General features: G+C 35.1%; 1 protein-coding gene across 1 annotated transcript in view; it reads right to left on the bottom strand.

Annotated features, from left to right (window-relative positions):
• Positions 1–1,627: 1,627 nt before the first annotated feature.
• tmem8b (transmembrane protein 8B) overlaps positions 1,628–15,882 on the bottom strand; it is a 128,649-nt gene continuing 114,394 nt past the window's right edge. The window contains exons 9-13 of the mRNA XM_016235900.1: positions 15,185–15,327; positions 11,680–11,858; positions 11,051–11,197; positions 9,364–9,480; positions 1,628–2,207 (exon numbers count right to left, since the gene is read on the bottom strand). Of these exons, the coding sequence (XP_016091386.1) occupies positions 1,872–2,207; positions 9,364–9,480; positions 11,051–11,197; positions 11,680–11,858; positions 15,185–15,327 (922 nt within the window). The 3' untranslated portion in view covers positions 1,628–1,871. The remainder of the gene's footprint in view (positions 2,208–9,363; positions 9,481–11,050; positions 11,198–11,679; positions 11,859–15,184; positions 15,328–15,882) is intronic.

Raw genomic sequence — 15,882 nt, 5'->3', positions numbered from 1 at the left:
TTAGAGAAGACTTGATTTGTTTGTGGATTCTTTAAAAATCCTACAATGTGCTTTTCTGGATTTTTTTTTCTCATTTTGTCTCTCATAGTTGAGGTATACCTATGATGAAAATTACAGGCCTCTCTCATCTTTTTAAGTGGGAGAACTTGCACAATTGGTGGCTGACTAAATACTTTTTTGCCCCACTGTATATATATACATACAGTAAGTATGCTAGGGTTTGATAAAATAGATTATTGCAAAAACAATTGTAAGTACACTACTCTTCAAAGGTTTGGGGTCTTTTTATTTATTTATTATTATTGTATTTATTTCTTTTTTTCTTTTGGAAAGCAATTAATAATGTTATTTCAAATAAATGCAGCCTTGGTGAGCATGAAAGACTTCTTTGAAAACAAAAAAAAATCATATCAACCCCAAACCCTTTTGTTTGTTTCTGAGCGAATAAAAGTCATGACGGCCATAAATAATATTTTCTTTTCAGTAACTTTGCCCGTATTAGGACAATGACAGCAATGATTTAATTTCAGGCAGAATCACTGGATGTACTTTCAGTTAAGGGGTTACTTTGGTTAGCAAATTGCACAAATGTTTACTTTGGAGTACGATGATAAGTATTCATTAACAAGTAGCATGACACATGATTCATCCCTAGTCAAAGGCGGATATGATAGACGGATATTGAATCATTGTCTGACATCAAGACAGAAATTTTTTTTTTTTTTAATTTGTTCAAATTTTGAAAATTTTTCAAAAATGATCAATCTTGTTTAAGACTGATGAGTGATATGAAAGCACATGTGCAGGGCACAGAGCTAGTGTAGTCATCACATTAATGCAGATGGGAACATCCTACAGGCCAAAGGTAAATGTTCTTATAAGCATCCTCATAACAACTGACATACAGAGGGTGATGTCATGATATGAATTTAGGAGGAAATTATTTATTTAAAAATGGGGTTTTGAATCCCAGAGGCCCCTACTTGCGGTTTCTTCAACATATCGGAGGAAGACCGCACTCTGTGCCAATTTCAAGAAATAACACATTACTTTTACACAGCACCAAATAAAGAATCCGATTTGATTCCAAAAAAATAAAACGTTTATTTTCTTTATCATTAGCTTTTGCTTTAAAATGTCTCCCTCTGATCCTCGCTAGGTAAATACAACAGGAAATATGAGGTTATTTATCTGAGGTTTCATATTAAAACCTGGTCTTGGCAATGGACACTTTCCTGAACCATCTATAAATCGACAATCAGTTATGCTGCAAAGGCAATACAATGCAATCCAAAGTACAATCAGACATTCCACTGAAAACAACTATACTATACATGTACACATTGTGACTGGATCATAACTATACTTATATTTAAAAACTTTACAGTATCACATTTTTGTGTCTCAGTGCAAAAGATGTTTAGAAGGAAAACTAAAAAAAAGAGCAGTGCCCTTGATACATCCAGATATTATTCTTCCTTTGCATCCTCTAAACACAATAAAACATTTGGTCATTTGAGTGCCAGAAAACAATGAATAAATTACATGACACAATTTTTTTTATTTTACAGTCACTGTCAAGTAGCAGCAGAAAAATCAGCTCAGATGGTTTAAATAATGCACTAACAACAGTGCATCGGTGTACTGACACAAACCATTCCCAGATACTAACAATGCAAACGATATTATTAACGATAATAGTCATTCAAATAACAATGACAAAAAACGTTGACGTATATGTGTGTGTGTGTGTGTTTCGGTCAAAAGTTATTTACAGTGCATCAGTAAGTTCTCTGGCTTTGTTTTCCATGTTTTTATATTCCAAAGGAAGAAGAAGAAAGGCAAATAAAAGTCCATGGTGCCAAACATCATCAGCTGGTGCATATGCTGTTGATGGTAATGATTGCTGGGTCCACCAGTCCCATCTCCTCATGCTCGTTCACACAGAGCTGGTAGCCACAGCCTCGCCGCCGCTTCAGGGGAGTGACTTTAACGTCAGGTTTGGCACGAGGCGGCAGAAGGAAGCCGACGCTCCCGGCGATGAGCATGTGCCAGATACTGTGGATGTAGAAGTAGTTCTCCTCCGTCTCCACAAAGGCGTATAAGGCCACCGCTGATGTGGCAATGGTGGTGCCAGGGAACAGGAAAAAGACCCAGCGCTTCCAGGTTGGCGGGTAACAGCGGCGCCGGCGGATGGTGCGCACAGTCTGAAGAACAGAGAGCAGGAGACAAAGTCAGTTATGAATAAATCAAATGCATGAGAAATATGCATGAATTAATAAGACACACGGACCAACCGGGTCTTCGGGCACCAGTGGCACTTGTATCATCAAGTTCATCCATTGTGGTCATCTCAAAAACTTAAACTTCACCATTTAAGTACAGATAACTAGTTGCAGCAAATGATTAAGTATCACTGTTTTTACTTAAAACTAATATAAAAAACCTTATAATATAAAAGGATTAAAACTGAGATTATACTTCATGTAAAAGTATTATTCTGGGTCAGTTACTGAAAACACTTCTGGAAGCCCATTTCTGCAACTGCTTTGGTAAAACTTAACTGTGACATAAAAAGTCCTAATTATGACAAACAAGTCTAATTGAGATACGAAGTCATAATTATGAGGAAAAAAAGTTAAAATGATGAGCTAAAAAGAAAGTTTTTTTTTTTTACTTGTCATAACTGACATCTCAATTTCAACTTGTCATAATTGTGTCTTATGTCATAATTAGGATTCATAATGATTTCATAATTGTGGCTTTTTGTTTCATAATTTCGACTTTTCCATCAATTATGATTTTTTTATCTGTTTCGACTGTCATAATTTCAACTCGTCAACAACATTTTCTCATAATTCCGGCAATCATAATTTGGACTTTTTGTCAATAAATGTTTAGTTTCACATTGCTGTTAGTATTCACAATCAATCTTGACCTAATATTTCATTTGTATTTAATAAACCAAACACATTTGTAGTCAAACTTAACAGCCAGTATGGATTTTCACTTTATGGGGGGAAAAAAACAACTCAAGTTACGACTGACCAAAATAAGACTATGTTCTCTCAGTATTTAAAAGACTCTTTTTTACTTACAATAATAAGATACTAATTATAATAGAAGACACACGTTTTTGTTGTGGAAGTTGTACTCAAAATCCAGCTGACTCAGATATCTGAGCTGGCCCCATTAGATTTAATGCTCATGATGCTTCTGCAGACCCATAAAGATGCTCTGATATACACGAGCTGCTGCTATTAGAGCTGGATCCGAATGCACACAGTTATAAAGTTGGACATACAATTTACAGACTTCTTAGAAACTCAATTCTCCAGCTTGTAGGGATCCTGATATTTATGAAGACTGTAAAGCACGCTGTCCTCCCACACCTCACACCACTCCTACTAATGCCATTCCACGGTATTAATCAATCAGCTGAGTGTAGAGAAACACTGTTTAACAGATGCGTAACAGTACAGATTAACAGATGCAAACTGCGGTTAGAACTGGAGAGACTCTTTTGCGCAGTTGTCAACAAGCAGCAGCATCTAGTCTGCATCTAGTGTCCATCAGACTTGCTCTTCCACCTATAGATGTTCTCCGAGTCATTATTAACCTTCCACCTGTCCTGACAGTGTAGAGAGAATGAAATGCTGTGCTTTTCTCCCTGTCTGTCATGACATTTCAATTATAATGTTCCACTGGTTGACAACATGTAGACTAGAACTTTGCCCCAGGTTACAATTTTATAGCCACGGCATGAATTGTAACTGTGAAAAACTGTCCTGTGCAGCTGAGGGAATATACAATGGGAGCTCTAGCACACACTCAAAGCTGATGTTTAATATCCTATGACAGTATACCAAGCCACAGGATTGAAAGCAAGGGGCCGAAATGGCCGAGATACTTTAAATCTCACGATTTTACATTGTTACTGCTGTCAAGCATGTGCAGCAGTCAATCAAACACACACGCACTCTGGTGACTGCTGATGACTCAATCACATTTCTGCTGCATATAGGAAGGTCTGGGGCCTCCGAGACATTGCAAATCTCATATCCTCTCGGATTACTGATTCGACTCCAGCTTTTGTTGGCTTTCTGTGCAATTTCAAAACCGAAGTTACTAAAGTTTGTGAAACTTTATAACTGCTGAGGAATTCCATTTCTTGTCTTCTGTCACATTACAGTCGCATACTTCAGAAGATCCTTATCTGAAAATGTCCCGGAAAGCACTCACTGAATCCTTTCTTATGCCGATTGTGCAAGTTTATTGAATTTACTGCTCAAGCGTCCTCGACGGTTATTTTACATGCAGTTCTCTGTCAAAAATGCATTTGATGGATTTTTCTGATGACAATCCAAATGTGACTCAACCTTGTTTATGCCAACACACATTCATTTTATTAAAGCTTTGTCTTTGAAGATACTGAAGAGGCAGAAACATTCCCCAGATTTACTGTTCATTTGTTCTTTTTTACAGTGCTACAACTTATGTGTTTTACGCTAAATGAAAAAAAAAATATTTAATGCAATACACAAACAAATTTATTTTTTTATTATTATTATTATTATGGCATTAAAGGTCATCTCAGGTAGAAACAGACCCTTATACACACACACACACACACACACACACACCAAAGAAAGTTATTAAGGGTCAGCTCAGGTAGAAAAGGTCTCTTATGGCACATTTTACTTTAAATGCACAGCATATAAAAAATAAATAAAATAAAATAAATATTATTAAAATTACATCAAGTGTCAGCTCAAGTAGAAACATTTCTTTCTTTTTCTGCTATTTCTATCTGGGCTTACTCTTAAAAATAGTGTAAGTGCAATCACATTCATTCAATCATATTAAACAACATTTTTACCTAATAAAAAATAAATACAATAATTAATAATAATAACAAAAATCATTAATAAAAACAGTTCATTTAGACACATGTTTAGGTTAGATGACAAAATATGTTTTTTTACAGTGTATGCAAATATCAGTATCATTATGAGTTTATAATGGGTTCTACAGCTTAAACCACTATGAAAAAGAAACATCCTTTCCTTGTGTCAACATCTCCCCACGCATTAATCTCCAGGCACATAACAGGTGCATGTTGCAAAAGGACAGAATGGTTAATGGATGAGCTCTAAATGTGACACTTAGCTGATGGGCCTAGTCTGAACCAACACAACCTAAACTTCCCACACAACAACAAAACAAGGCTTCATATTGGTGTACATCATTGGTGTACTGTTTATTGATGAGGATTATTCTCAAAATGTACTTGACTCCCGTATGTTCCTTTTGACTCAATTAAATTGATTCTCATTTATATTTCACATTACAAGGCTGCTGTTTTGACAATGGAATCCAACCCCCACGGTCCTGACCACATCCTCATACAGCACAGGCTGCTCCTGAAATGAATCACACTTATTTAACCACCTCTGAGGACTACGCACTAATACATTCCAAAGAATTCATCAGTCAAAGCAGGATATTGATTGGATGTCGCATGAATCAATGATGCCTGGACACAAGCTGAAACATGGTGCTTCACACTTCAAATCTGGTTAGCATGCTTTTGGAGCACTGATATGCCACCATTTATGAAAGCAAAATGTATTACTAGCCCACAGACTACTTAGCGTAATTGTTTATGTTTTCAGCAGTTATTTATCATTTTGTCTGTGAGATGCTGCATCATGCATGAAGCTCAGTCAATATATTCACATCAGAGAATAGAAGCTTATTAACTAGATTCTAGTTAGCATGGTTCAGTTACAGTAGCCCTTATTGGTAGATGCCGTAATTATGCCATCTGGCCAAAAAGAGTAGCTATCTCCATTTAAGCCATTCAAAAATATATGTATTCTGAAAAAAACACAATTTATCCAAGCAACCTATAAATCATCACAGTTGTTATTGTTAAATAAAACTAAAACTGTTAAAGATCATTTTCTTTATTGAAATAAAGCCGGAATAAAATGAATATGAATATTAGATGGAAACATAAACTTAAAAAAAATTGAAATGTTGCCTTGGCAACTAACTGAAATGATCTAAGTTGAAGTGCTAAAGTTTTTACAACTAAAACTGAAATAAAAATACATTTAAGCTAAATGGAAATATAAAAAAACTAAATACAAAATGTCAAAAATAAAACAAAAATCAATCAAATTAAATATAAATTCTAATTAAAAATATTATTAAATACTACAATAATATATATACAAAATTCTACAAAATAGAAGTTTTACCCGTACCTGATTCTGTAGATTTTTAAAAGGATGAAATAGATCTCTATCAGCTTTTATATGTTCACAAGAAGTATGGAATCTTCTTTCTGCATCCAGAATAAAAAAAATTAATAAAAATGTGTGTAATTTGATACTTCATGCAGTATTACGGGCCTCCCAGACAGATTCCTTCAGTTAGTGGGGCAAATCATAAATATTTCATATTAATTTTACATCATATAATTTCTGTTTAAAATCTGTCAAAACACTTCCCAGATATTCAATATGTAATATATGTCATCGGGTTACAGTATATATAGTAGGTACTATTTCATAACATGTGTCAGAGAGTTTATAAAGTGTTAAGTTGTTGAAGCTCATAACAATAAACTGCATGAATCATGGATCAGTGTGTATGAAACAGAGCCATGGGAGGTCACCACGGAGAAGAAATAACTCTTGTGAAACATTACTGCTGATGACCACAGAAAGTTTGCAAAGACCTCCTCCAGGTTCCAAAGCATCACTGAAACAATGACATTTTATATTTGAGGAGAAAAAAGCCTTATCTCATATGTGAAGCATGGGGAAGTCTAATGAAATTTGTCAGCTTTGCTGCATCAGGGCCTGGCTGCACTAAAGTTGTATCAGAAAATGCCACACCAGAAGGTGTTTTGCGTTTGACCCTGAATCTGAAACTCAGAAGGATCACGCAAGATGACAATGGTTCAAAAGTAGCTGTATATCCACATCAAATACATTCTTATTATGGCTTTAGTCAGAATGCTGACCTCCAATACACTGCTGTGCCAAATCAATTAAAATTAAACAATTAACAACTAAAACACCAGTTAAAATACCAAACTGCTATGAGTGGTATGATCACAACACGAAGATTTACAGAAAACGTTCTGACATGGATCACATTTTAGAACTGTTCATTCAGAAATGGAGAGATTTCCAAAGGTTTCTCATCCTTCCCCTCACAATGCCATATCATGTGCCTTTATTACTTTGTAGGCACTATCTCAAGCATTATTCTACTGTAAAAATAAAATGTGTATTCCTCTAGCAGGTGTAATTTGATTTTAAGTGTTAGAATTCAAACTGTGTCTGTTATTGGATATAACAAATGAAACTCAAACCTCACTGTAAGGGTGAGAGAGAGAAGACCCATCCAGACAATATGTTTCTCTTTCTCTCCGTCTATGAATTTAGTCTCTTTAGAGAGCAACAGGAGTGTTCTGGAAGTAAAAATCCCATTCATTTTCCAAATAAATTTATTTTTAACAATAACAAACCATTCAAGAAGATGGACCTACAATGAATTCAGATTTTTTTTTCTCAGAGATTTTTATCTTTTTTATTTTTATGTTCTTCATTCAAATGAATTAAATTAAAATGAAAAAATAATAACAGATGAACATTGATAAAAAAAAATTTTTTTGTAACAATTAGTATGATATAATGTTGTTGGTTATGAATGCAAGAACATTTCAATATGAATGCAAGAACATTTCAGCCTATTCAGGTATTTAGTCTGTAGTGCTTATATTAAAATATATATTTTAGTTAATAAGATTAACTAAAATTTTAACACTATTCTTTTGCTTCAGCAGTTGTCATAAATGTGTTAACTTGCGTCAAAAACACGTTTGAGTGTAGCAAATATGTAACCTCCCAACCAAAATAACAAAACGTGTCTTTAATTCAGTTCAGATGTGATTTTCCTCATTCTGTTCTGTTAGAAGCATTGTTAGTGCCTTCAGATGTGAGTTTAGGTCAAGGGATGAAGAAAAGATCTCTGCTTGTTGAACATCTGCTATCCTCTGTCATTATTTCTCTCTCACACAATACGGTATATCTTTGTAGCTGCAGTAGTAGTTCGCTGGCTCCTCTTCTCTCTGCATATATATCCACCAGCACATTCGACTCAAGGGAGGACGTGCTTCTCTTACTCAACTATTATTTGCCAGAGGCTCTGGCAAAGACTCTTCCTTGTCCAACACCCATTATTTTTTTATCATCTCACTTCAGGAAAGCAGTGTGGTCGCATGAGGAATTAGCATAAAGTACAAGCTGCCCGGTAATACTGACAGAACAGAGAAACTTTTAATGTCACACCATGCTAATGCGCAGATAAATGCAGCCTTGAATGTGGGGACACATGCTGGACCAGGTAACGCGAAATGCCTTCATAAATTATAGATATTGAAAAGGTGCTTTGTTGTCACTTAATAGTCAAAGAAAAAATAGCGCTGGCATTTAACTACCGGATCCATCAGACTGAAAGAACAAGTTTATTTTTGGACACACAGGCACATTGCCTTATAATATGATGTTTTTATTACATTTACAAACAATCATACAAATTATGTTATCCACATGCAAAGCTGAAAATGTTTGCTTTTCCCATTGAAAAAAAAAATTGGTTTGCTGGTCTGTTGGGTGGTTTTTAAAAGGATTTTGGGCCTAGTCAGGCTGAGAGACCAACTGATTGTCCAGCTAATCTAGTTAAATATATTTTGGCAAAGCTTTGAGACCAAACTGGACCAGCTCAAGACAAGCTTAAACCAGCTAGGACCTGCTTAAACCAGCTGGGAGAACGCCTGGCTGTCTAGCTCAACCAGCTAAATAACTGCTTGGCTAGGCTGGAGAGTCCGCTAAGCCAGCTGAAGATAAACTTAAATCAGTTAAGACAGGCCTAAACCAGCTGGAAGACCAACTAGCTGTCCAGTTAAATTATCTAAAATCCTGCTTAGCTAGGCTGGAGAGAAACCTAAACCAGCTAAGGCATTGGTAAACCAGCTAGAAGATTAACTGACAGCTTAAAACCTGCTTGGCCAAGCTGGAAGACCGACTAGACCAGCTAAGACCAACATAAACCATACTATTAAAGACTAGCACACCAGCATTTGCTGGTTTACGCCAGTAGTTTCAGTAGGTGTAGGTAACATAATCACCACAACTCCAACATCTGTTCATTTTTATGCTCTGAGCCATGTCTAGTATAACTGAAATCCATTCTGGCATATTCTATTGATATATTAAACATATAATAAGGATGCATTACAGTCTTAAACACATGGAATCTATGCATGTTCATAAAAATACTTACCCAGGCGATGGCCATGATGCCTAAAGCAAAAAGACTGGGGCCCAGAAGGTTCCACAGGCCATGGCGGTCCAGCTGTAAGGCCATTGACAGAGCCATCGCCCCCAGCAAGTACAGCACCTGGTAGGAGAGCGGCAAAGAGGAAAAATATTAGTCCAAACATCGAAAACCCATCATGTCTAGAGGTGATCCCCAGTCCAATTAGGACCATCTTGCATTGGCCACCCTCTGTCAGACAGACTGTAAGTAAAGAGAGGTGGTGCTAAAAATGTTTCTCTCACTCTCTTTCCTTCCTTCCTAAAGTTCAGAACTGTTGTGACATGAGTGATTTGATTAGTGTCTGCAAACTGCAGCACTCAGCAAAACACATTCACAGGCATGCACAGGCAATCACCTAAAGCATATAGATGCATTCTCCCTAGAGGAGAGCTTTTGTTCTTGTTCTCTCCATTAGACGCTTCCATCACAAACAGTAGTCCTCTCACTCTCTGATTCTAAATGACTCAAACATGAAGTTAATCACATTCTTACTGTCTTTCTCCCTGTGCTCCTTTCCTTAAAGCTCACTCTTTCCCTCTGCAGTTGAGCAGCTGAAGACTGAACTACAGAGAGTGTGCACATACACACACCTGAAAGTGTCCACCTATATTTCCTCAGCTCCACAGCGAAATGTCACCATCATTATGACAGCACACGACAGCCTGCTGACATTCGTATATTTACACTTTACTGAGGTGGACAAAATTTCTGCTCTCTTGCACATCTTGGAAAGCTCTTTTCTTGGCAATAAAGTCCATGAAAAACTACTAGCCTCTATGAATCACACAAAATTAATTTATAGAAATTGATGACACAAGAAATATCCAGCATTTCTGGGCCCCAGGGCCTTCATTTGTAATTTTAACTATCAGATTCTGGTTCTTATATACAGTGGCCCTAAAAAGACAATTTTAGTCATATACACTCCTTTTCAAATGTTTGAGGTCAGTAAGATTTTTAATGCTTTTTAAAGGAATCTCTTATGCTCATCAAGGCTGCATTTTAAAATTAAAATATACCGTAAAAGCAGTAATATTGTGAAATATTATTGCAATTTAAAAAAAAATCTATTTTAATATACTTTAAAATGTAATTTATTCTTGTGATTGAAAAGCTGAATTTTCAGCAGCCTTTACTTCAGTCTCATCTGATTGCTCAGAAATGATTCTAATATGCTGATTTGGTGCTCAAGAAATATTTCTTATTATTATCATCAATGTTGCTATATATATATTTTTTGTTGTTGTTGTTTTTTATTTATTTTTTTATTTTTTTATCTTGAAACTGTGATACAATTTTTTTCAGGATTCTTTAATGAATAGAAAGTTCAAAAGAACAGTATTTATTTAAAATAATTTATGACATTAATTCTTTACTGTCACCCTTTTTATATATAAATTGAGTGCATTCTTGCTGAACAAAAGATTATTTTAATTTAAATGAATTGCTTTAAAAACCATACTGACCCCAAACGTTTGAATGGTAGTGTAAATTTCAACTTGGTTAGATTTTTTCTTTTTCTTTATTCAATGCAAACACACATGTTTTGAGCTCACTAAATATTAGCCACACTTTGGAAGCACAGAGTGAAAAACCACAAGGTTTATGGAAATTGAATGTGCTTTGAGTTTTGCATCTGAGTGATTTTTACCTGCTTGATAATGGATTTGAGTCTGGCCATGGCGATGACAGTGACCCATACAGACATGAGCGAGCCGAGGAAGTCACAGAACTGCAGCACGTCGTACTCCATGATGCAGAAGACCACAATGCCTGGCTGGTCACAGGCATGATAAAACTGTTCAGGGGTAAAAGAAGAAAACAAAAGGTCAGAGGAAGCATAAATAAAATATGACACTCTGACATGTCATTTGTTCTTGCCACTGATATGCTGAATTAGGACTCATGAATGGTTTGTGAGATAGTCAGCAGGTCTTCAAGCACCTATTGCATTAATTAGACATATTTGTTCGATACAGGAACAAAACAGAATGCAAATCTAATATAAAATGTAAAGAATACAACAGTTCTTTAATCTGACTGGTCCGTTAATTTAATGTACAAGTTACAATCGCTTTGAACATACCTCATTCAGTCAGAATTTAGAGTTGGGATTATTCCTTTTTATTATTTTTGAAGCTGTACATTTCTTTATTTCATTTTAGGTGATTCATGAAGACAGAGGAATATTACCTGTTAATGTCAACATGCAACCAGCAACTGAAATATTTATGCTAGCCCCATTTTGGGTATATGTTTTTGATAGGTCTTTAAACTTACAGTGGAAAAGAACATGGTGAATATATAGACAGACGCCTCCAGCAGGTAATGACTGCGGATGGCGATGGTCACAGGTGGGACGAACATCAGGTTGCTGAGGCACAGAAGAAGAGTTGAGAGCAGCTGGAAGCCGTATGAGTACGCCTCTGTGTTGTCCGTGCAGCCCCAGCCATCCCAACCTAGAAAAGCACACATGCGTTACTGACCAAAATGTTCCTAATGGTCCTGACTCAAAATGCATGTTTTAAACATGTATCTGGAATGCTTCAGTCCCAGTTCACTGTAATTACATGGAAAAGAATGTGGAAAGCATGTCTTCAAAGCTTATATTATGTTCTGCATAAGAAAGAAATTCGTACAAGTTTGAAATGACATGAAGGTGAGTAAATGACAGAATTTTCATTTTTGGATGCACCATCCCTTTGAAAGTAGGTACACTGCTATTCAAAGGTGTGGGGTCAGTAAGGTTTTTTTAAAGTAAGGACTCGTTAAATTGATCAAAAGTGGTTAAAAAATGATTTATATTTCAAGCAAATGCTGTTCATTTGAACTTACATTTCATTAAAGAATCCTGGAGAAAAAAAAACATGCATTATGCACAACTGTTTTCAGCATTGATAATAATAACAAAGGTTTCTTGAGCAGCAAATTGGCATATTAGAATGATTTCTGAAGGATCATGTGCATTGAAGACTGGAGTAATGACTGTTGAAAATTCAGCTTTGCCATCAAAGGAATAAATTACATTTTAATATATATTCAAACAGAAAACAGTTATTTTAAATGGCAATAATATTTCATAGTATTACTGGTTTTACTGTATTGCTTCTTCAGTGAGCATTAGAAACTTCTCAAAAAATTTTTTTTTTAAAAGGTAGTGTATGTAAAATATACCACTGTCCGTATCCGCAAAGCAAAGTAAGCAAGCGAAAAACAAATAAAACACACACATTGGCAATGCATGTAAAACGAACAAAAGACAGGGGAAAAAACATCACAGAAATACATATGTACTTTCTTCCTCGTTCACACACACATTCTGTTCCTCATCTGTCAGCTGTTGTAAACAGCTTCATAAATATAGATTGGATTCGGGCAGCCTACTGTTATATAAACACCATGAAGGAAATAGATGTACTGCCCCTCTAACCTCTCATAGAAAATGCCACAAAACATACCACAAATCTCTCTGATTACGAAGCCTTAATTAGTCAAACCACAAACAAAAATCCTCAAAGGCATGTAGTGATTGAAGTCTTGCTGAGTGTCGACAAAGACGGTCAATTGAGCTTTACCAGACACTCGAGAACAGAGAAGAGCTTTGCATGCGTGCTGTATCAGAGCACTCAGCTGTTTGCCAGAAAACATTCATTAAAAGGGTAAATTTGTCTATGCTAATGACAAAAGAAAGTATGGGTAGGAATCCAGGGGGAGAGGGGAAACGAGGCACCAGAGCTTTATAATGGCGCTGTAATTGAGAGGTTGTGATTAGCATATTTCCCAGGATCGTCAAATGTCCTCTAATTAAAAACCACTTGATTTGTGATCTCATAGTTATAGAGCGACATGATTGGCACATGTGTAATTGAACCATTCAACATGTCAATTAACTTTGATTGGCATCTGACAGTAGAGAAGAAAAATAATAACTGGAATTATAAAATATTACTGTGATTATCATCATATTAACCACAAGGGTGAGAACACCCTGGGGAGGGGGATAGGCTTGTTCACTTAGTTAAAAGACACAGAATTTGCTTCATTTTCCTGAAATTACTTTTCCTCAGCAAGAATACATATAATTACTCAAAAGTGACAATAAAAACATCTATAATGTTACAAAATATTTCTATTGAAAATAAATAGAACAATTAAATATACTGTAACTTTTCAACTTTCTATTTATCAAATAATCTCATTACAACTGTTTTCAAGGCTAATAATAAGAAGCAATGTTTCTTAAACACTAAATCAGCATATTAGAATGATCTCTGGAGGATTGGAGTAACGGCTGCTGACAATTCAGCCTAGAATAAATTACATTTTTAAAAATAATGAAAAAATAAACAAATAATTTAATTGTAATGATATTTTACAGTACTTCTGATCAAATAAATGCAGCCTTGGTGAGCATGAGAAACTTTTTAAAAACAAGAAAACCCCTTACCAACCCCAAACTTTAGAACTTTAATGTAAAATTACTGCACAATGCAGGCAAAAGATAGAGATAAAAATATATAAATATATATGCACAATATATTAGATTTTTTATTTTATTCTATTAACAAACCATTATACTTTTGCCTCAGTAAACTCCTAATTTGCTGCTTATTAATATTTAGTAAGGTAGTTGTTAAGTTTATGTGTCGGGATTAGAAATGCAGAATATGGTCATGTAGAACAAGTGCTTTATAAGTACTAATAAACAGCCAATATGTTAATAATAGGTATGCAAATAAACAACTAATTAATAGTGAGAATTTGTCCCTATACTAAAGTGTTACCGATTTTTTTATCTTGACCAAAATATCACCAGGCTTTCCTGATTTCCAGGCATAAACATTATCTAGTACAGTGTTTCCCAACCGGGGTGCCGTCTGTCAAGAGCAGGGGTGCCGTGTAAAAAAAATCCTTTTTTAATATTTTTAAATGTCTAAAATGTTCAAAAAAGCAGCTATTATATAATATCCACTTCTGATGCATTATTTGGATAATTGGTAAAAAAAAAAAATCTCTTAATAGCCCGACCTGAAAAACTAAAAAGCCATTTATTTCATTTGTAGGCCTTTTGTTATTTTTTTATTTGTGCTATCATTAGTCATTTCTTTATTTGTTCTTATTTTATTAATAACTGCTTAGCCTACTTGTCATTTTTTATTCAATTCAAAGTTTTAAATCAAGCTATCTCGTGCTACTGCAACAAAATTACCCAACTGTAAAATCAAAAATACACTGATTGAGCAAAACTTTGTTTAATTACCATTATAACTAGCTATCTCACAATGTTTACATATGAATAAAAGCCTACATTAAAATCTGTCATATAAATTGGTCTTTTCATTAGAAATTAGCCTTCTGATTGCCACCATTGATGGACAATTTGTTTTTATAATATAAAAAATATCTGTATGACAGTATATTCTGCCGTTCTTCCCTGCTGTACCGAATATCTTTACTTTTCAAAGTATCATATCGAAGTTAGAAATTCAAATATTGTGACAAAATTAATTTTGTAGGGTGCCACAAATTTGTTAAAATTTCCAAAGGGTGCCGCGACTAAAGAAAGGTTGGGAAACACTGATCTAGTATATGTGAACTGATTCTTAAATTCCTCTGCCTTTAAAACCTAGAATGTAAATTAACACTATGAAACAGTCAATTTATTACACACACCAGAAAATTCAAAGACAATGCATTTAATTGTTCTTCTCAAAATTATGAGTCATTTACAACAATGGTTTTACATAAGAGAACACATGGGTTAAGAAAGGTTTTGAGTGCTCACCTGCTTTACACTCGCATGCAGCATACAGGTAGTTGTTGGTGCGCAGGAGTTTGCACTGGCCATAGGTGCCACAGTCATTGATGCAGGGGGTCAGGTAAGAGCGAAGATACACCTCAGCTGTCACATTATTACACATTTCAAACCTATACAAGAACATGGAGATGATAAGAAAGAAGTGAAAAGTGGAATTTTAGGAAATTATGCTTTTAGGAAAACTACCAAGAATGAACAGTGTGAAATTTCTTTGAACATTCTGTGAATTCTAAGAATACATGCAGTTACAATAAATGGGGATTGAAGCTTTTAGGGTTGCAAAAGCTTTCAAGCTTTGTGTGAGAAACAGCCCAAAATTAGAGATATTATCTTGTGTGTTTCTGACACACAGCTACAGTATGGCTTCACAAGAATTATAGTTCACAAGTCGCACAGATCATTTTTTATGATATTTTTATTGTGCTTTTGTGTTCTGTTCTTGAGGTAGAACTCCTCAGTCCCATTCATTGTACTTTCATAGAAAATACAAAGCAGCACAGTCTTGTAAATAACTCATTTTGTGTTCAGTGGAAGAGAGAAAAAGTCACACAAACAACATGAGGGTGAGTAAATGATAATTCCGATGATTCGGATGAACTATTCCTTTAAGATAATATGGGATGTAAATATGTGAAAGTTACAGTAAAACTGTTTCAAAATGATCT

The sequence above is a fragment of the Sinocyclocheilus grahami genome, unplaced genomic scaffold (genome assembly GCF_001515645.1).
Source record: "Sinocyclocheilus grahami isolate Dianchi unplaced genomic scaffold, SAMN03320097.WGS_v1.1 scaffold475.1, whole genome shotgun sequence".
NCBI classification, from domain to species: Eukaryota; Metazoa; Chordata; class Actinopteri; order Cypriniformes; family Cyprinidae; genus Sinocyclocheilus; species Sinocyclocheilus grahami.
This window is presented reverse-complemented; position numbering and strand designations above follow the sequence as displayed.